A 20,481-nucleotide genomic window follows, 5' to 3' on the forward strand; every position below is an offset into this window, starting at 1 on the left:
CGGAAAGGGGCTCCGAGAAGGCAGGGCACCCACCTGAGAGCACTCACCCTGTGGGAACCAAAGCTGGGCTGGCATCTGCCTGGTCAGCCCAGGGGACAGGGACAGGAATGTGGGGGCAAGCAAAGAAGTGGAAGGGCAGACGGATCTCTCATGGTTGGGGGGCATGGTCTCATCTCGACTGCCACCCACCCCAAACGTCCCCCCATCCCCACACTGTCCAGAGGTCAAGCTTGGACTTCCTGTAAAGTCCTGCTCGTTGTGGAGTCCTGTCCCCAGGCCACAGAAGCGGAGCCCAGAACAAAGGTCACCTCTGAAGCTGACTGAGCCCCTTTGTAGCCGTTGCCAAAAGCACCCCTGATCATTACTAAGAAGCTTCCTGACTCCTAATTTGGCAAAGATGCCCACTCCAGTAAACACCCTATGACACCCCAACCAATGCCCATCTTCCAGCAGGAATTTTCTTTGTCTTGAGGCTATAAAAATTGGCTATTAACCCATGAAAACTGTCAGTGTTCTCTGCTCTGTCAGGAGATCGGCCCCCTGCGCTCACAGTGCCCACTTTCTCTCTGTTCTTCGTTCTTAATAGACTCACTCCCTTCTGAAATGCTCTGTGTCTGGAAATTCTTTTCCAACCCGCGTTCGGACTGCCTCGACACATAGGAAAGGCTCACTCTCTCTGAGCCTCCGTTTCCTCCTACAAATGGTGGGAAAACAGCAGCTCCCACCCCAGCCCCAAGAGCGCTCCGCCAGGGTCATCTTTACGGGGATTATTGTCTAGTGGAGCTGGGCAGTAGCTCAGGCATGGCCTCTCCTCACCCCGCCCCTACCTGGCTCAGCTCAGCCTCGGGTGACCTCCAGGCTCTCCTGGTGTAGACAGAGCAAGACTGCCCTGCCAGCCTGCTTGCCCCCAGCCCCGCCGAGTCCCAGGGCTGCCATAGCTTGACCCTGATTTTCCTCTCTGTGTCCACAAGGCAGATGCCATCACAGCTGGTGCCCAGCCAGGGCAGTCTGGGGGTGGGCACAGAACCACGCTGCTCTGTGTGCATATGCTCTGGCAGAGGGAAGACCCCAGCCCTGCCCCTCACCAACTGTGTGACCCTTGGCAAATCACATCACCTTTCTGAGCCTTGACTGCCTCATCTATAAAAGGCAGAGAATCACAACGGCTACGGGGTAGGGTTAAGTGAGATGCGGAACATAAAGCACTCCATAGTGCCTAGGACAAGTCAAAAAACACTTGCTAACACTGTTGCCTTCTGCCAGGCGCCCCATGCCCAGCCAAGCCTGGGCTAAAGGAGGCATCATAATCCCCATTTAAGGATGAGAAAACAGATGCTGCGCTGCTTGTGTTAAAAACAAGACATCAGGAACTTCCCTGGTGGTCCAGTGGCTAAGACTCCATGATCCCAATGCAGGGGGCCCAGGTGTGATCCCTGGTCAGGGAACTAGATCCCACATGCCGCAACTAAGAACTGGTGGAGGCAAATAAAAAAAAAAAAAGTGTTAAAAAACAGGAACAAGACAGCGGGCCCAAGATGGAGTCACTGACACCAAGCCCTCCATCACCCAACTGAGACAACTTAATCACTGGCTCAGTTGGTAAAGAACCCACCTGCAATGCAGGAGACCAGGGCTCGATCCCTGAGTCAGGAAGATCCCCTGGAGAAGGAAATGGCAACCCACACCAGTATTCTTGCCTGGGAAATCCTGTGGACAGAGGAGCCTGGCAGGTTACACAGTCCGTGGGGTCGAAAGAGTCAAACGCAACTTAGCAACTAAACCACCACCCCAATACAATTCCAGCTCTCCTGGAAATCCTCTCTTTTAAAGCAGTCAATCAGGAATCACCTTACCAGCACTAGTGAGGTCATCTACCCGATACACTCCTGCTGTCCCCCCAAAACAAAGTGACTTTGCAGGGAATTCCTTGGCAGTCCAGTGGTTAGAACTCTGCACTTTCACTGCTGAGGGCAAGGGCAAAAGAATAAGGAGGAGAAAGTGACCTTGCAATAACCAACCCAGTTTTTGCCTAAGTATAACTTTTGTGTCTGCCCTCTTCTGCCTATAAAAGTTTTTCATTTTGTACAGCTCCTTGGAGCTCCTTTCTGTTAGCCCATTGGATAAAGCTGACAAGATCTTTAAAATGTGTGCTGCTGAATTTTGTTTTTTAATACGTGTTAAGTGTCAACACTCATGCTCTTTGGTGACGTCCATGCCCTCATCCCTCATCCCTTCCGTGGATCTCCGTGGAGCTCAGGGTACTCACACAGCGAGAGGATGGATCTTCTAGGGTGGCCGTGCCTCATTCCAGGAGCCTGGGCGGGCCACAGGGAGGAGCAGAGTGTAGATCTGGAGCAGGGGGGCCCAGAGCAGCCCTGGAAAGCTGGATGGGGGGCTCCAGATAAGTCACTTCTCCCCCTACTGCGTTGGTAGTCGGGGGTGGTCCTCACAGGCTGCTCTGTCTATAGCTGTAGAAAGGGCTCGAGGCAGCCATCTTTGCCCCCACAAATGCCATGGGGTCATCAGTCCTTCCCCTCCAGCCCGGGAGGCTCTAGGGATCCACCAGGGGGTCTCTGGAGAGAGGGTCTGCAGGGGAAGGCCTGTAACAATCGCCTCCCTGTCCTGGGCACCCAGCACAGGGAGCTGTGATCATTTCAACCCAGTCCTGGGAGGCGGAAACACGTATCACAGGAGGAGGAGATGAAAGGGGAGGTGCCGAGGTCCTGGAGCTGGATTGAGCGGGGAATTCACCTAGGGGGACACACCTGAGGAGAGGGTGTGAATCTCTGGGTGTGTTTTCTGGGGGTGAACATGTGAGTGTGAGCCACACTCTTGCAATGTGCTTTTGTGGCTGTTTGGACGGGTGTGTCTGGGGGTAAGGATGTGTGTCTTGGGGAGATAGTGGGTATAACTGTGGGTGTCCAGCGGACCTGAGTGCTGATAGGCAGGGCAGATTGTGTAGACGCCCCCTTTCCTATCCTGTGCTCAGACCCACGGGAACTCCCAGCCTGGCCCCCCCTTCCCTTGTGGCCCCCCCCCCCCCCCCCGCCCAGGGCAGAGGGCATCCCAGAGAACTGCGACTGCCCTCGTGGGGTCATCTTACCCAGTGGTCACTACTCTGGAGGGTCCGGGAGAGGCAAGGAGGGACCCCGGGGATGTACAGGGACCCTTCTTCAAGAAAGTCTTTCTGGGCATGCCATCTGCTATGGGGCAGGGTGCTCCTTGGCAGACAGCTGTGGTTGGCAGTGCTTGGGGAGTTCAGGACTCCACCCAAGGTCGAGGCACCAGACTGTGAGCCCCACCAGCTCTCCTGGGCACTCCACCTGTGGGGACAAGCCCTGGTACCAGTCTCTGCCAACTTTCCCTCCGCTCCCCTCCCTCCCCCTCTATCTTCTCTGCATCTCTCTTCCACTGTGGGTCTCTCTATTTATCCCACTCTGTCCTCTGTCTATACTGTAGCCCCTAAACCTGTGACCCTCTCGGATGCTCGCTGTCCATTAGAACCTGGCCCTCTCTTCGACTTACTGTGGCTCTAAATGTCTCCTGTCTGTCCCCCTGTCTGTCACTCTGTCTTTCCCTGGCCTGCTAGGCGCCCTACCTCTGACCAGGTCGGCCGCGCCCACTCCCGCCCCCCAGGACCCCAGGTTGGGATGGGTGGGAGGTTTTGGCGGGAGGGGTGGGGCGGGTTCCCTGGCCCGAGGCCGGCGGGGCCCGGCCCTTGCGCCCCGCGCCGCCCCCGCCCGGCACTGGGCATGCCCCGGTCGCTTCTATATAAAGCGGCGCCGCCTGGGCCGGGCGCTGTGCCTCCGCCGCCGAGTCCTGCCGGTCCCACGGCCCCGCAGAGCCGCTACTGAGCTCCAGGTACCCCGGCTGCTGCCCGCGCCCCGGGGAGAGCCAGGGAGGGGGCTGCGGGGCAGGGGCCGCAGGGACAGGACCTTGAGCGCCCGGACCCCCGGGGGGACCCGCGACACTACCTGCACCCCGCCACCCCGCCTTTCCCAGACAGCGCGTGCACACACGGGGAACCCGGTGCGCCCGCCGCTGGAAGGGCTGAGTGCCAGGACCCCCAGCGCTGCCGTGCGCAACTTGGGATGTGTGAGCTCTGGGTGCGCCCTCTTGGGGTCCCGGTGTCAGAAATCCCTCTGTTTCCTTCAAGTGGGGGTGGGGCAGCCTTGGACACCTCGGAGCTCAGGCAGGAGAGGCGCGGTGGCTGCCACCTCTCCACCCACAGAGTCTTAGGGGCTGCAGGCCGGGTGGAGACCCTGGCTGCCCTGACTGCCCCTCTGTCTCTCTCCCTCAGCCTCTCCCATCAGTCTCAGCCTCTCCTCCTGTACGATGGTGAGTCTCCTCTCCTCCCTCCCCACAAAGCCTGAGACCCTAACCAGAGGGAGGGCCCAGAGGGCAGCAGCGGGCACTAAAAACCTAGCCCTGGCATGGCCTGTGCAGGCAGCTCAGACCCGAGACCAGCTGCGTGCACACCCCTCGACTCCCCACCATGCGCCATGGGACAAGCAGCTGCTGAGGTGCCAGGCACTCCGTCTCTCCCCCATCAGGCCCAGGAGGCGGGCACTCTCCGTGTCCTTTGGCATTCATTTATTCTGCCATGTTCATTATTGCCATGTGCCCTGCCCCATTCTAAGTTTGGGGACACAGCAGTAAACCCAGTGTGGGCTCTCAGGGAACGCACGTTCTAAGAGGAGGCACCGAGGCTCAGAATTTGGCACCAGGAAACCGGGATTCGAGTCCAGGTTGGAGGCCCAGACCTCTGCCCTCCCGGCTGCCTGCAACAGGTTGTCTCCCGATGACTGAGGGGATTCTCTGGGTCATATCAGGACCCTGGGGGTGGACAGCGAGGGCACCAGGCAACCCCAAGGCCCAAGGAAACCTCATGACTTGTCCGGGGAGGCCCAGCCTTTCCCCCGGAGGACAGGCCCACCTGTGTCCCCACCTGTTCACCCTGAGCCTCTGAGCAGGAGTCAGGAGTCAGCCAGCCTCAGAGGGGCAGGGTATAAGATTTCATGCAAAGAGCGCATTTCCATGACTCAGAACATCTGAAAAGAAGGACACCAGCTTTTTCCTTACTGGTGCCTGACCCAAGACTAGCCGCATAGCAGATCCTCAGGCCTACTTGGGGAAGACGCTGGGCCGGGTTCATCTACATATTTAGGTCTCAGCAGAACTCCATGATGGTCTGTGGGTCACTGAGGCCAGAGAGAGAAGAAAACAGCTCAGGAGTGATCGCTTGGTTTATTCGTTCATTTATTCTTCAGTCATCAAACACTGAGCAGCACGACAGTGTGCCAGGGCTGCCTTGATAAACAAAACAGCCAAAAACCTCTGCCCCTGTGAACCAAGCTCGGCAGACCTGGGCATGGGATGACAGGGCAGCGGTCCTGCTAGCAGCGCGTTGCCTTCTGCCCCCACCCCTTGGAGCACCGCACATACAGTTTGCAAAGCGTTCCCACCTGCATGTTCCTGCTGACAGGCTTCACCCTCCAATCCAACTCCATCCTCTTTGGTTCCCAGGCCCGGGTCTGCCCAAGGTTAGGAGACTGGGGGGCTTAGACCCTTGGGTGACTTAATGTGGCCCTTGCCCAGCCTGCCGAAGACCCCCCACTTCTGCCCCCCTCAGCTCTCCCTGGATCCGCTGGGTCCCGAGTGGGACTGCCCCCTGGGCTCCAAGGACCTGGAGGAAGAGGAGGGCCCGTGGGGCGGGGGCTCTGGCCTGCCGCCCCCGGGCTGCTTCCCTGGCTCCTGGCGCCACGACGTGGGCCTGGACTGCAAGGGCGCCTCCGAGGGGGCGGACGCCCAGGCCTGGACTGCACACTACTACAGCCTCCTGCAGAGCTGTCTGCAGCAAGCGGGCCTCCCGGAGACCCAGGACCGCAGCCAGGCGCCCCGCACAGGTGCCCGAGGGCTCCAGGGAGGTGGGGGCACCGCTGAGGGGAGGGGGGCACCCTCAGCCCAGCCTGCTTTCCATCTCTGTTAAGGTCAGCCCCTTCCCCCCATGCTTGGGCTCGGTCTGAAGCCAGGGAGGTGAGGTCAGTCAAACTCCGGCAGGCAGGCGTTTCAAAGGGCAGTTGGCACCAGTCAAGTCAGAGATCAAGGCTTCCCTCCCACCCCCAGAAGATCCAGCCCTGGGATTTGCAATCCATGTTCAGAGGAGCCAGCGCTTCTGTCAAAGTGTCTCGGGAGTTGCCATGGAGGCAGCTAGCAGTTGGGACCCAGGACTTCTCCCTTGCTTTGTCTGTTTTCTGTATCAGGCAGCCACAGAAGAGTCTGTGTGGACAGAGACTTTACAGTTAGAATAGGTGAACATCACAGACTTGGTCTCAGTGTAACAGACTGGGAAACTGGGGTTCAGCGACTCCTCACCCCGCTGCACAGGGACCAAGGGTTGCACAGAAAGTGGCAGAGCTCAGGCTAGAACCCAGGTCTCCAGGCACCCAACCTCCAGTGTCTTGTGGACCAGCTGCGAAGAGAAGGGGGCAACCTCACAGAGCGGGGGTGGGCAGGCGGCCTCCCCTTCCCTCTCCAGCCTCCTCTGTCCCCTTTACTGTTCTCATCTGATAACTGGGAAGGACCTGGGGGGCCCAAGGGTGAGGCCAGGGCCATGGGGGCAGGGAAAGGTGGGCAGAAAGACAGCAAGGGGAGCCCCTGGTGAGCTTGGCATCATTTTCTTCTCTCTCAAGGCTGCCCTGGGGCGGAGGTGACCTTGTGCATTCTGGGGTCCCCCAGCACCTTTCTGTCCGTGCTGCTGGAGGCTGGGGTCCAGAGCCCGGGTGAGTGCGTGCCCAAGTTCCCCCACCCCCTCCTACGGAAAGGGCAGCCCTGCCCTGGCCCGGCCACATCCCAAAATACCCGCCGACCCTGGCAACAGCCTGCATTCCACTGGACCAGCTGCCCTGCTCTGGAGGCGGGGTCGGGGGGGGGGTGGGTTCTGGGAGCAGCTGCCCCCTACGACCCAGGGCCCCAGGCGGGAGGTGGAGGGCATGGGGACATCAAGCCTTCCCTGGCCAGCAACCCTCCTCTCTCTGCCCACAGGAAACATGCTCCTTTGCCTGTCCCCCGCTTGGCTGACAAAGGTGCCAGCCCCAGGGCAGCCGGGTGAGGCAGCCCTGCTGGTCTCCAAGGCCGTGAGCTTCCACCCGGGGGGCCTGACATTCCTGGATGACTTTGTTCCCCCTCGTCGGGCCACCTACTTCCTGGCTGGCCTGGGGCTGGGGCCTGGCTGGGGTCGAGAGGCGGCTGAGCTCGCCCGCGACCTGACCTGCCCCACCGGAGCCTCAGCCGAGCTGGCCCGGCTGCTGGAGGACCGGCTGCTGACGAGGCGGCTGCTGGCTCAGCAGGGCAACGTGGCCGTGCCAGCCACCCTGGCTTTCACCTACAAGCCATCAGCACTGCTGCGGGGAGGGGATGCCAGCCCGGGACTACGGCTGGTGGAGCTGAATGGCAAAGAGGGCCAGGAGACACTGGTGAAGGAGGAAGTGGGGGCCTTTCTGCGTTCCGAGGCCCTGGGTGATGCCCTGCAGGTAACCGGCTCCTGCCCCTGAGCCTGTGCAGATGCCAATGGGAGGGGACCCCCTGGATGGTTACAGGTCATGCCGGGAAGCCGTCCCCAGCTTTGAGCCCCTATGGTATGAGTGTCCCACCCTGCAGAGGCCTGGGTAGTGAGGCGGCTGCCTTACCCTCCCTGTTGCAGGTGGCCGTGAAGCTCAGTGGCTGGCGCTGGCGAGGGCGGCAGGCCTTGCGTCTGTATCCACGAGCTGAGCAGGGCCCAGTGGTGGACACAGTGCTGGCGTTGCTGGAGAAACTGGAAGAGGAGGAGAGTGTCTTGGTGGAGGCTGTCTGCCCACCTGCCCGGCTCCCCTTTGCAGGTGAGGGCTGCCTGGGCCAGCCCAGGGTGGAGCTTGGCTTGGCTTCCTGGCTGCTCTGTGCTCAGGCCTCACCGCCTCTCCCCAGGCAGCCCTCCCCCCGGCCCTGAGCTGGCCCTGCGGATCTGTGCGGTGGTGTGTCGGACACAGGGTGACAGGCCCCTGCTGAGCAAGGTGAGCCTGGCTCAGATTCAGGTCACGGTCCTGCTGCCGCACCCCAGCTTATTTCCACTGAGCTTCTGAGGACCCCTGGACAGGGAGGACAAAATCTCGGGGGTGGGGACTTTGGTTGCCTCTGGAAGGCCTCCTGGTCTGACACCCTTCTCTCCTCTCCCACCCATTGGGTACCCCTCCCACAACAGGAGCCCTACCTCGTATGCCATGCTGGCTACCAGGGCCCAGGGCTGGTTAGGGTTAGCCCTCTTCCCCCGGAGCTCTTGCCCACAGAAGAGACTGACCCAGGGTCCCCGATACGCTTTAGGAGGGGTCTCCAAGTTGGGGAGTTCAGGGAGGCTTAGGGATCCTCCTAGGTACACAGCTCTGGGCCAAACTGAGGAGAGATTCAGCCTTGCCCTCAGGGAGCTCTAGGGTTGGGCCCACCAGGCTGGCACAGCACCACCCCCCGCCACCCCGCTAGCACAGGAGCTGAGGACCTAGAAGCAAGCATACTTGGCACCCTTAGGGAACAGAGACCCCTACCTGGGCCTGGACGCCTGGAGAGAATCCCCGCAGGGGGACCAGATGAGCAGTGACAGGGGAGGGTGGTTTGTGCAGTCTAAGTCACACCAGAGGACAGGACTTGTTCAATGTCCAGGGAGGAGTGTGGCCGGGATCGTGGCATGCGGGAGGTGTGCTGAGGGCCGGGGATGGTCCCGGAGGGACCAGCCCCCTGAGTCGCCTCCCTGCGCAGGTGGTATGCAGCGTGGGCCGTGGGGACCGGCCTCTGCGACACCAGAGCTCCTTGCCCCGGACCCTGGAGGCGGCGCTGGCCCAGTGTGGCCTGGCGGAGGCCTCGCAGGTGGCAATCGTGCGGCAGCGCGTCAAGGCGGCGGCCGAGGCCGCGCTAGCCGCCGTGCTGACCCTGGAGGCCGGCCTGAGCGCTGAGCAGCGCGGTGGACGCCAGGTCCGCACTGACTTCCTCGGTGAGTGCGGGGCCTCTGGGGATTAGGACGGGCGGACGTGGGGGGGGATCCCCCGGAGGCCCGAAGGCGGCCTGCACTGAGCCCGCGCGCCCCTCTGCCCGGCCCAGGGGTGGACTTCGCCCTGACGGTGGCCGGTCGTGCGCTGACCCCCGTGGCCCTGGAGTTGAACGGAGGCCTGTGTCTGGAAGCGTGCGGCGCGCTCGAGGGGCTGTGGGCCGTGCAGCGCCCAGGCCTGGCGGCCGAGGAGGCGGCGGCCGCGCCGCTGGTGGAGACGATGCTGCGGCGCTCGGCGCGCTGCCTCATGGAGGGAAAGCAGCTGCTGCTGCTCGGCGCCGGCGGCGTCAGCAAGAAGTTCGTGTGGGAGGCGGCGCGCGACTACGGGCTCAAGGTGGGCAGGGCTTTGAGTCCCGGTGGGCGTGGTGAGGGCGGGGCCCGGGAGGTGTTGGCCTGGGGGCGGGGCCTATGCGGGGGCGGTCCAGCTTGGGCTTCCCAGGTGGAGCTAGTGCTTAAAGAACCCGCCTGCCGAAGCAAGAGATGTTAAGAGACCAGGGTTCCGATCCCTGGGTCGGGAAGGTCCCCTGGAGGAGGGCACTGTACCCACTCCACTATTCTTGCCTGGACAACCCCCATAGACAGAGGAGCCTGGCAGGCTATGGTCCATAGGGTCGCGGAGAGTCGGACACGACTGAACCGATTTAGCACAGAGCCTCAGAGTAGGGGCAGGGCCTATCGCCCCGCCCAGGTTAGAATTCTCAACTTTTTTTTTTTTGGCTCCTAGCTGAATTTTGTTCCCGCCGAGAGTAAAAGGCCCCCCCCTCGGGCCACCAGTCCTAAGCCCTAACCCTGTTGGTTTCTCTACAAACCCAGGCCAGACTGTGCCTGCCAGTAGGAGTCGACCAACCCTTTCTGACACCCTCACCCACCTAGATCACTCCCCCCACCCACCTCCCTCCTGCAACTATCTTTCCTCTGGCTAAATCTTATCAGGCTTCCCTGGAGGCTCAGACGGTAAAGAATCCATCTACAATGTGGGAGGCCTGGATTCGATCCCTGGGCTGGGAAGATCCCCTGGAGGAGGGCATGGCAACCCACTCCAGTGTTCTTGCCTGGAGAATCCCACGGACAGAAGAGCCTGGCAGGCTACAGTCCATGGGGTCGCACAGAGTCAGACACGACTGAGCGACTAAGCACTCAGCAAATCTTACTCAGCTCCCAGTTTAAGCACTGGCTCCTCTAGGTTGCCTTCCCTCCCCTCTGGGCTGCATAAGGTGTCTCACCTCTGCACTTTTCACTCAATCTTCACCAAACACACGTTGAGCGCCTAGCGCTGGTGAACCCTTCTCCCCCAAGGGCTAGGACCATATTCCAGGCCCCATCCCACTGCCCAGTGCCCCACACAAGCTGATCTCGGCCTGTCGCCGTCTGTGCTTTCTGCAGCTACACCTGGTGGAGTCAGACCCCAACCACTTTGCGTCCCAGCTGGTGCAGACCTTCATCCACTTCGACGTCACAGAGCACCGGCGGGATGAGGAGAATGCCCGGGTGCTGGCGGAGCTGGTGCGGGCACGCGGCCTGCAGCTCGATGGCTGCTTTTCCTACTGGGATGACTGCCTGGTGCTCACAGCCTTGCTCTGCCAGGAGCTGGGCCTGCCTTGCAACCCACCAGCCGCCATGCGCCTGGCCAAGCAGAAGAGCCGCACCCAGCTGCACCTGTTGTGCCGCCGTGGCCCACCCTGGCCCGCGCCCTCCCTCTATGCTGTGCCCTGCTGTCCACTAGAGAGTGAGGCCGATGTGGACAGGGCTGTCCGCCAGGTGCCCCTACCAGGCGTCATGAAGCTGGAGTTTGGGGCCGGCGCGGTGGGTGTGCGGCTGGTGAAGAATGCCTCGCAGTGCCGTGAGCACTTTTCCCGGATCGCCCGAGACTTGCAGGGCGAGGCTGACCACCCGGGCATTGGGCTGGGCTGGGGCAATGCTATGCTGCTGATGGAGTTCATCGAGGGCACGGAACATGATGTGGATCTGGTGTTGTTCGGCGGGCGGCTGCTGGCTGCCTTCGTCTCTGACAATGGCCCCACGCGGCTGCCTGGCTTCACTGAGACCGCAGCCTGCATGCCCACTGGGCTGGCCCCGGAGCAGGAGGCGCAGCTGGTGCAGGCCGCCTTCCGCTGTTGCCTGGGCTGCGGGCTGCTGGACGGGGTCTTCAACGTGGAGCTCAAGCTGACCGGGGCTGGGCCGCGGCTCATTGAGATCAACCCCCGCATGGGCGGCTTCTACCTGCGAGACTGGATCCTGGAGCTTTATGGTGTGGACCTGCTGCTGGCTGCAGCTATGGTGGCCTGTGGCCTGCGACCTGCCCTGCCAGCCCACCCCCGCGCCCGGGGCCACCTGGTGGGTGTCATGTGCCTGGTGTCCCAGCACCTGCAGGCACTGAGTTCCACCGCCAGCCCTGAGACCCTGCAGGCTCTTCACGACCAGGGCCTGCTGCGCCTCAATCTGCTGGAGGAGGCCCTGGTGCCTGGCGAATACGAGGAGCCCTACTGCAGTGTGGCCTGTGCTGGGTCCAGCCCAGCCGAGGCCCGTCACCGCCTGCTGGGCCTCTGCCAGGGCCTGGGCATTGACGGGCCCCACTACCCCGTTGCCTACTTCTTGTCCCATTTCAAATAGCGCTGGGGCCAGAGGGCAGGGGGAAAGTGCTGGAGGGGGTGCTGTGGTACCCTCTGCTCCCTGGAGCTCTCCCTGCTTCTCTTCCCACGGCCCCGCCCCACCCTGGGCTGGTCCACTCCAAGGCCCCAGGTCTTTCCAGAGCCCAGGGCTCTTTCGACACCAAGGCCTCCTGGACTTGAGGGCAACAAAAGAAAGTATCTGGTGAGCCGCTGCGGGGCCTTCTTGCCCTCTCGAAGGCCTCCGTCCAGCCCCACAGCTGCCCAGGACTCTAGCCATGGAGAAGCAGCACCTGTACACACAGACACACACACCCCCTGCCCCCAGGTTGGTGGGAGTAGGTCCAAACCCAGCCCATCCTTCCCACCACCCCCCAGGTCTGTTTCTCTTCCTGCTGCCTATAGAAGAGAGCCTTGAACAAATCCCAAGAAAACCTGAGACTAAACCCCTCATCCTCCTACTCTCACTCCCTCATTTAACAAATTCCAGATAGTTCTAGAGCCTGCTGACAACTTTTGGCAGTGCCCCGTCTGCCTCATTCGGCCTGAGCAGTAGAAGCAGGTGACCTGGGGTCAGCAGTAACCATCTCCCCTCCAGGCAGACACTATTGCTCCATTCTACAGATAAGGAAACAGGCTCAGAGAGGAACAGCCACTGCTTCAGTGTCTTGCCACTGTGATGGAAGGGTTGAGGACAAGATGCACATCCAGATTTCCGCTTTTACTGAGCCCTACCCACCCACTCCCATGGACCCATGGACCAGGGAGCCTGGTAGGCTACAGTCCATGGGGTTGCAAAGAGTCGGACAGGACTGAGCGACTTCACTTCACTTCACTTCACTTCACCCGCCCACTCAGCTTCCGGGCCCCACCCACCTCTTTACCCTCATTCACATGTGGTCCTGAGACAGGTGAACACCCCTCCATGCACTCTGCACCTTATCCACCTAGCTCTGGTGCTTTGGCCTCAGGCACACTTAACTTGCATTGGCAGAGGAGACGACACTCCTGTTCTCATTCAGGGAAAGCTGCTCTAAGGACTCTTTCTCCGTGCAGCACAGGAGCTGTGGACAGCTCCACAGGCATCCCTCTCCAAATAAAGGCTTATGGACTAGTGACATGTGCAGAGTCTGGGCCAGGTTCTTGCCACTTGGACAACACTTCTCAGTGTAGGTAGACAGGGGATGTGGGAGGGGGAAGGGGAGGTAGTTAAGGGCTACCTGTTGCATCTAAAAAGTGAAAGTGCTAGTCGCTCAGTAGCCTGCCAGGCTCCTCTGTTCATGGAATTCTCCAGGCAAGACTACTGGAGTGGGTTGCCATTTCCTTCTCCAGGGATCTTCCCAACCCAGAGGATTGAACCTGGGTCTCCTGCTTTGCAGACAGATTCTTTACTGTCTGAGCCACCAGGGAAGGATAAACTGCTACACTGTCAGGCCTCTGGGTTCACCATTGGCAAGGGGTGTGCCAAGGGCACCCACACCAGGACCCAAACCTGAGGGTTTCCTGAAGATGGAATTACAGCAAGGGCCAACCCCAACCAGATAACCCTTCTCCAGGCTGGAGACTCTGAATTCTGTCCATTTGAGTTCATATATAGCCCCCACGGTCCAACTGGAATGCACATCCAGACAGCTTCCAAACTGTTGGAAATCATCCAAGGTCTGGTCTGGCCCAATTCACACCCCAAAGCCCCATCCAACAAGAATCTGTGCCCACATCTAAACTGACAGGCCGGGTTTGGCATGTTCGTTATTGTAGTGTTGCCAAATACAAGTTCTTGTGCCTGATGCACAGCCCAAGCCTGTATTTATGGGTGGGTTGATGAGACTTGAAGGAATGAATCCTTTTGGGGAGGAACCTGTGGCTCAGAGAGTAAAGAATCTGCCTGCAGTATGGGAGACTTAGGTTCAATCCCTGAATCGGGAAGATCACCTGGAGGAGGGCATGCAACCCACTTCAGTATCCTTGCCTGGAGAATTCCATGCACAGAGGGACCTGGTGGGCTACAGTCCCGTTGGCTTGCAAAGAGCTGGACAGAACTGAGCGACTAACACTTTCACTGGCAACAAAACCCAGCAGTGAGTTGAATACGGAGCAGTAAATGCTCTGACTTTCAAGTCTTTGAGCCGAGAGGCACATTAGGGAAGCCGTGTTGCAGCCGCCGGCTCCCTTGCAGCGTCGAACAGAGATACTGTACCTGCCTCTCGCCGCCACCCAGACAACCCGGCAGCGCAGGGCTCCAACAGGGCTGGGAAATGTGTTTACGCTCAAACCAGCATTCACTTTCGACTATGTCCCATCCATGCTCAAACTCTCCCCAGAACCACAACAGTCGCCTTCCAGGAGGCTCTTGTCCGGTGCCGCCCCCGGGGAGCTGCGTTGGGAAGACTGAGCGGCCGGCCGAAGCCTGGGTCCGGCTGGATTCCGCACTTCAGCACTCTGGAACTACCATTCCCGAGATGCCTTACTCCCGCCGCCGACTCGAGGGCGGGGGAATCTCTTGTGTCATAGGTGCGCGAGGCTGTCGCGGAGTGATGACGTAAGACCCCGGGCTCCCGGCCTGTCAGTCAGAGCGCAGCTGGGTACTCGCTGGTGGGCCCGCGGGGCCGGCGCAGCCATGGCGGCGGTGTTTGACCTGGACCTGGAGACAGAGGAAGGCAGCGAAGGCGAGGGCGAGCCAGAGCTCAGCCCCGCGGTGAGTGGTCCGCCCGGGCGCCGCTTGACCCCGGCTCGATCCCGTCGTCCAGGCGATGGGATCGCCCGGGCACCCCCTGGCAGAGAGGGCTCGGGTCCTGCAGACGCTGGTTTGTCTCAGATCCCAGCCACTGTTAAGATCTGACCTTCTCCACGCCCCGATCTATCCTGCACGCTCCCAGCCCTTCCCCTGCGTCTCCCTATCCTGCCCTCGCCTCTCCTCCCCAGTCCTGGTCCATCGCCTACCAGCTCCCGTATCTGACCCTCTCTTCTGGGCTAAGCAGTCCAGCTTTGGGGAGAGGGAGCCTGGCACCTCCCTTGGCTCTTACCCCTCGGTTTCTCACAGGACGCGTGTCCCCTCGCGGAGTTGAGGGCGGCTGGCCTGGAGTGAGTGAGGGTCGTGTTGGGGGAGGAGGGAATGGGCTGGGGAAGGGGACCTGAGGAGCTCAGGAGCGCATTGCCTCCATTAACCTCCTGTGTCCGCAGGCCTGTGGGACACTATGAGGAGGTGGAGCTGACTGAGAGCAGTGTGAACCCGGGCCCCGAGCGCATCGGTCCCCACTGCTTTGAGCTGCTGCGTGTGCTGGGCAAGGGGAACTATGGCAAGGTACTGGCTCTCCTCCTTCCTGACTGGCCTCATAGCCTCAGTTTTGCTGCATCAAAGCATCTCAGAACTAATTAGACTTGTAGGGACTACCCTGGCAGTCCAATGATTAAGACTCTGCACTTCCAGTACAGGGGTACAGGTTTGATCCCTGGCCAGGGAACTAAGATCCCACCTGTGGAGCTGCCAAAAAATTTTCAAATTAGACTTGTAAATCAGCGAGCCTCTGATTGAACTCAGAGGGAAGGAAGAAAGAGCAAATCCTCTCAGAATTAGACTTGAACTCTTTACTACCCCACCCCTGGGTGGGCCTAGGCTTCTTGGTCCCAGTACCAGAGCTGCAGGGTGGAGCTTTTTGAAGATAGGGATGGAGAGGGAGGTTGATCCTGTCTCCCCTGCCCTACAGGTGTTCCAGGTGCGAAAGGTACAGGGCAGCAATCTGGGCAAAATATATGCCATGAAAGTCCTGAGGAAGGTGAGTCATTCATTTTTCCAACAGCTCATCACTGAGTGACTGCCATTCCCAGTGCACTATGCCGGGCTTTTTGGGGACAGGAGTGAATGTGCGAGAGAAGATGGTCACTGTCTTGAACATTTGCTTGTTTATCATCAATTTCGATTATGTTGTTTTGCTGTACTTCTCAACTGTGGACCCTGTTGCCTCCCAGGGATCATTTAGCAGTGTCTGTGTACATTTTTGAGTCATGACTAGAGGGGGGATGCTACTGGTACCCAGTGGGTTGAGGCCAGGGATTCTGCTAAAGATCTGCAGTGCAAAGATAGCCCCCCACCACAAAGAATTGTCTGCCTCAAACATCATGAGAGTGGAGGTTGAGAAACACCATGTTGTTGTTCAGTCGGTAAGTCATGTCTGTATGGGTTCTGCTTCTGTGAAGAACTGACTCATTGGAAAAGACCCTGATGCTGGGAAAGATTGAAAGCAGGAGGAGAAGGGGACAACAGAGGATAAGATGGTTGGATGGCATCACCGACTCGATGGACATGAGTTTGAGCAAACTCCAGGAGTCGGTGATGGACTGGGAAGCCTGGCGTGCTGCAGTCCATGGGGTCGCAAAGAGTCGGACACGACTGAGCAACTAAACTGAACTGAAGTCATGTCTGACTCTTTGTGACCCCATGGACTGCAGCACACCAAGCTCCTCTGTCTTCCACTATCTCCCAGAGTCTGCTCAAACTCCTTTGAGCATCAGGGTCTTTTCCAATGAGTTGGCTCTTCACATCAGATAGCCATGCTACTAGGATAATAAGCCAGTCCCTGGAAAGGATGGTCACTGATAGCAGTAGACTATGGAGAAACATAGTGGAGTGATAGAGGCTGGCCAGGAAGGGTCATGACTGCAGGGGGGCTGAGGGAGTCCTGGGCACACACCTTCTAACCCATCGCTGCCTCTGCAGGCCAAAATTGTGCGCAACGCCAAGGACACGGCACACACGCGGGCTGAGCGGAACATTCTGGAGTCGGTGAAGCACCCCTTCATTGTGGAACTGGCCTATGCCTTCCAGACTGGCGGCAAACTTTACCTCATCCTCGAGTGCCTCAGCGGTACGAACGGGGATGCAGCTGGGGGGCGGGCAAGGCCAGGGAACCAACGCAGGGAGCTCTGGCGGGGGAGCTGGGAGAGATGTGGGGAGCAGAATGGTGGGGGGCCCCCACCTCATCCATCCCTCCATCCATCCATTCATGCATGCATACATTCATTCATTCAGCAAACGTCTGTCCAGCGCCTCTTGTGTTCCTCCCCTGTGTTGGGGTGGATGGGAATGGTGGGAGTTGGTAGAGACGTCCAGAGGGTTGTTCTGTCCATTTCCACTGCGACTCCTTCACATCCTGGTCCTCTGTCCTGCGTTCCCTGCATCCAGTTAGACCCCAGTCCAGGTGGCTTATTCTCTCCGTCCTCTCTGCCCTCGGGGGGAGGGGAGGAGTCCCAGTACTTTCTTCACTGGCCTCGAAGGCTCCAGCTCACTCCCTTCCTAGTGTCTCCTCCATGAACTCCCAGGGTCAGCACGGGATTGTCCCCACCCTCCTGCTCAGAGCTCCATGCCTCCCCGTACCTGCCTGGATGGCCTCCTTGGGCCCGGTGTCTTCTGCTCACCAGGACGTGATCTGGGCCTGTTCTTCCTGCTGACCCCAGCTGTACCCACGAACCCCAGGGGCTTCATTCCCTGCATGCCATCTCTGCATGCCCTTAAGTCTCACCACTGCAATGGACTTTCTCTGTCCGCTCACGTGGGGGTGGATTGTGTCCGCCTGTCCCCTCTGTGAGGGTTTTGGGGTTAGGCTCTCGGAGCTGTAGCCTCAGGCTGGCGTATCCGAGCGTCCATGTGCATCCGTCTCCCCATTAGACTGAGCATCCTGAGGGCTGTGGCTGGGTCTCTTCATCTCTGTCCCCAGCTTCACCCCACACAGGGCCGGGCACCGAGTAGGCGTCGGTAGATGTTTGCTGAATTGAATTGAATCCCCACGGCAGCTCTGGGAGGCAGGTAGGGCGGGAATTCTGAGCCCCACTCTCCCCGAGAACAAACCGAGACTCGGCGAGCAGAGGAGCTTGGTCCCGGCACGCAGCTGCTAACGTGTCTGTGTCACAGGTGGTGAGCTTTTCACGCACCTGGAGCGAGAAGGCATCTTCCTAGAAGACACGGCCTGGTGGGTGTTACCTCTTACCTCCCTCCTGAGCGGGTCCAGGGCCTGGGCCTGGCTCCAGCCCCACCCTGGCTTTCACTCTGTCCTGTCCCTGCAGTTTCTACCTGTCGGAGATCACACTGGCCCTGGGCCATCTCCACTCCCAAGGCATCATCTACCGGGACCTCAAACCTGAAAACATCATGCTCAACAGCCAGGGTGCGCCGATGTGGGGAGGGCTGAGCCCAGTGGAGGGCAGGGGGGCTGGGCCCTGACCCTCTAACATTCTCCCTCAGGCCACATCAAACTGACGGACTTTGGCCTCTGCAAGGAGTCGATCCACGAGGGCGCCGTGACCCACACCTTCTGCGGCACCATCGAGTACATGTAAGCGGCAGCTGGCTGGGCCCAGGGACGGGCAGCACAGTCAGGCAGGGCTTGGTCTGACTGGCGGTTCCACCTGGCCCCCAGGGCCCCTGAGATTCTGGTGCGCAGTGGCCACAACCGGGCGGTGGACTGGTGGAGCTTGGGGGCCCTGATGTACGACATGCTCACTGGATCGGCAAGTCCAGCCTCCTCGGGAGGGCGGGTGTCAGGGTGGGAGGAGGGGCCCCTCCCGGGGCAGGGGCGGCCCGTGGGCAGCCTGCAAGGCGCCCCTCACCCTCTGCCTTCTCCAGCCACCCTTCACTGCAGAGAACCGGAAGAAAACCATGGACAAAATCATCAGAGGGAAGCTGGAGCTGCCCCCCTACCTCACCCCGGATGCCCGGGATCTTGTTAAAAAGGTGGGTTCCCTCTTGCACTCGGTCCTGCCCCGTCTTCTCTCCCAGGCCCTGCAAGTGTGCCTGAACCCCCCTGGGTCGGGGTTGCTGGACCCCCCCCACCCCGCTGACACACACACCAAACACTGTATGTTTGGAGAGAGAGCACTTGCTATGGGGTCTGAGACATCAGCTGTGATGCAGACCAGCTGCCAACCCTGGACAAGTCTCTGCGCCTGCGTGCTAAGTCGCTTTGGTCATGTCCAACTCTTTGCCACCCCATGGACTGTAGCCTGCCAGGCTCCTCTGTCCATGGGATTCTCCAGGCAAGAACACTGGAGTGGGTTGCCATGCCCGAGTCCTAATCAGTGAGACTCGCTGCTCTCCTCAAAAAGGCGATCCTTGGGGATCGAGGTTGGGAGGGCAGGCGCCCCATCCAGATTGCAAGTTGCACCCCCATGAATTTCCCCTTGGGGCGATGCCAGCAACCAGACACCTTTGCAAAGGCTTCGTGGAGAAGGGGGTGCCTTTGGACCAAACCTTGGAAATCCTGAGGGTGTCAGCAGGGGGAGACCACACTCCAGAGCTCTCACCACAACCCGCAACCCCCGGGTCACTTTTCCCCACCCCCTTTCTGAATGCTCGGTCTGTAACTCTGCCTGAGACCCTGACCCTCTGCCCTTGTCCTGCAGTTCCTGAAGCGGAATCCTAACCAGCGGATTGGAGGGGGCCCCGGGGACGCTGCTGATGTGCAGGTGAAACCATCGTGAGGGGCCAGGCTGAGCTCCCAGGGTGCCTGGATGCTCAGTGGGCAGGGCCTCAGGGCAGAGGGTGTTTCTAAGGGAGCCAGGATTTGAAATGTTGGCATGTTGCTGGGCATTCTATTCACAGAGGCACCCCTTCTTCCGGCACGTTAATTGGGATGACCTCCTGGCCCGCCGTGTGGACCCCCCTTTCCGGCCTTCCCTGGTGAGTGGAGGCCTCGCTGACCAAGGGGCGGGTGGGGGGCGGGTACGGGGCTAGTGGGACCAGTTGTGGAGTGGGTGGGGGGCGGGTGGGGGCCCCGGGGGCCCCTTCCTGGACGCCTCTGACCCTCCCTCCCGGGCGCCCACAGCAGTCGGAGGAGGACGTGAGCCAGTTTGACTCCCACTTCACGAGGCAGACGCCAGTGGACAGTCCAGACGACACGACGCTCAGTGAGAGTGCCAACCAGGCCTTCCTGGTGAGGTTGGGGGCCTGAGGGGTGGGGGCCGGGGCCGGGGCCAAGGAGCCGCTGACCCCAAGCATCGCTCGGTCTCTGCCCCCAGGGCTTCACGTACGTGGCGCCCTCCGTCCTGGACAGCATCAAGGAGGCCTTCTCCTTCCAGCCCAAGCTGCGCTCGCCCAGGCGCCTCAACAGCAGTCCCCGGACCCCCGTCAGGTACCGTGGGGGCGTGGCCGGCTCCAGCTGTGGTCCTGCCGCCAACCCTGGGGCTGCCCTGGCCGTCTCCTGGCCAGCCTCAGCCTCCACTTCTCCATCTACTGTGGGGACTCCTGTGGGTGGGCACGTGACCACAGGGCCTGAGCCCCAGGCGTGGGGACGGGGAAGGGGGAGAGTCGCCCCTCCTGGTCCCGGGCCAAGAAGACGCTGATTTGGCTTCGATTTCCCCTGCAGCCCCCTGAAGTTCTCGCCCTTCGAGGGGTTCCGGCCCAGCCCCGGCCCACAGGAGCTCGTGGAGCCCCCACTACCTCCTCTGCTGCCACCGCCGCCACCACCACCGCCCTCGAGCACTGCTCCTCTCCCCATCCGACCCCCCTCAGGGACCAAGAAGTCCAAGAGGGGCCGCGGGCGCCCTGGGCGCTAAGAGAATGGGTGGGGATACGGGCGGCGGGACCCTGGGCCAGTTCCAGAGACCTGGAGCCGTGCCTAGGGGTACAGGAGTGACTGGTGTGAGTCAGTCTCGATTGGGGTGGCCATACCCCGGAATCATGACCACCAAGGGCTGTTGGCTATGGCTGCCAGTTGAGGGGGCGCCCACCTGGCCTCCTGCAGTTGAGCTGTGCCCTTGGAGAATTAAAAGGATCGAATCATGGCACCGACCTGGCTCTTCCTTGGCTTCCAGGGC

At 60.5% G+C, this 20,481-nt stretch overlaps 2 protein-coding genes and 1 long non-coding RNA gene across 5 annotated transcripts; 2 read left to right on the forward strand and 1 right to left on the reverse strand.

Moving 5' to 3' along the window:
* The first annotated feature begins 3,781 nt into the window (after positions 1 to 3,781).
* Positions 3,782 to 12,794, forward strand: CARNS1 (carnosine synthase 1). 3 transcript variants are annotated; one of them, XM_006072704.4, is made up of 10 exons: positions 3,782 to 3,861; positions 4,301 to 4,338; positions 5,633 to 5,906; positions 6,693 to 6,782; positions 7,045 to 7,532; positions 7,703 to 7,877; positions 7,963 to 8,048; positions 8,785 to 9,016; positions 9,124 to 9,404; positions 10,454 to 12,794. In XM_006072704.4, exons 2-10 carry the CDS (start codon positions 4,336 to 4,338, stop codon positions 11,678 to 11,680), a joined length of 2,856 nt encoding a protein of 951 aa, XP_006072766.1. In that variant the 5' UTR covers positions 3,782 to 3,861; positions 4,301 to 4,335; the 3' UTR covers positions 11,681 to 12,794. The 3 variants fall into 3 exon arrangements, with proteins under 3 accessions (XP_006072766.1, XP_006072767.1, XP_044799704.1); XM_006072705.4 differs by lacking the exon at positions 5,633 to 5,906 and having other exon boundaries at positions 3,795 to 3,861; XM_044943769.2 differs by lacking the exons at positions 3,782 to 3,861; positions 4,301 to 4,338 and having other exon boundaries at positions 5,508 to 5,906.
* Positions 5,901 to 8,845, reverse strand: LOC102413754. The gene is made up of 3 exons (XR_328802.3): positions 8,574 to 8,845; positions 7,689 to 7,813; positions 5,901 to 6,279 (listed from the first exon to the last, which is right to left on the reverse strand). It is a non-coding gene; the product is annotated as an uncharacterized LOC102413754 (long non-coding RNA).
* Positions 12,795 to 14,196: 1,402 nt separating the features above from the next.
* Positions 14,197 to 20,451, forward strand: RPS6KB2 (ribosomal protein S6 kinase B2). The gene is made up of 15 exons (XM_006072703.4): positions 14,197 to 14,371; positions 14,717 to 14,757; positions 14,857 to 14,977; positions 15,381 to 15,449; positions 16,391 to 16,538; positions 17,582 to 17,639; positions 17,734 to 17,834; positions 17,912 to 18,002; positions 18,087 to 18,177; positions 18,293 to 18,400; positions 19,069 to 19,131; positions 19,268 to 19,345; positions 19,491 to 19,598; positions 19,684 to 19,796; positions 20,031 to 20,451. Exons 1-15 carry the CDS (start codon positions 14,294 to 14,296, stop codon positions 20,218 to 20,220), a joined length of 1,458 nt encoding a protein of 485 aa, XP_006072765.3. The 5' UTR covers positions 14,197 to 14,293; the 3' UTR covers positions 20,221 to 20,451.
* Positions 20,452 to 20,481: the final 30 nt, after the last annotated feature.

Source organism: Bubalus bubalis, chromosome 5, assembly GCF_019923935.1.
Source record: "Bubalus bubalis isolate 160015118507 breed Murrah chromosome 5, NDDB_SH_1, whole genome shotgun sequence".
Classification (NCBI taxonomy): Eukaryota; Metazoa; Chordata; class Mammalia; order Artiodactyla; family Bovidae; genus Bubalus; species Bubalus bubalis.

Excerpts from the sequence above, each read along its gene's own strand:
- CARNS1 (XM_044943769.2), top strand. The coding sequence starts at position 5,582 with ATGTGGCCCTTGCCCAGCCTGCCGAAGACCCCCCACTTCTGCCCCCCT. Across the intron at positions 7,878-7,962 it reads TGCCCGGCTCCCCTTTGCAG|GCAGCCCTCCCCCCGGCCCT; the intron begins GTGAGGGCTGCC and ends GCCTCTCCCCAG. Across the intron at positions 8,049-8,784 it reads ACAGGCCCCTGCTGAGCAAG|GTGGTATGCAGCGTGGGCCG; the intron begins GTGAGCCTGGCT and ends CTCCCTGCGCAG.
- RPS6KB2 (XM_006072703.4), top strand. The coding sequence starts at position 14,294 with ATGGCGGCGGTGTTTGACCTGGACCTGGAGACAGAGGAAGGCAGCGAA. Across the intron at positions 17,835-17,911 it reads CATCATGCTCAACAGCCAGG|GCCACATCAAACTGACGGAC; the intron begins GTGCGCCGATGT and ends ATTCTCCCTCAG. Across the intron at positions 19,797-20,030 it reads AGTCCCCGGACCCCCGTCAG|CCCCCTGAAGTTCTCGCCCT; the intron begins GTACCGTGGGGG and ends TTTCCCCTGCAG.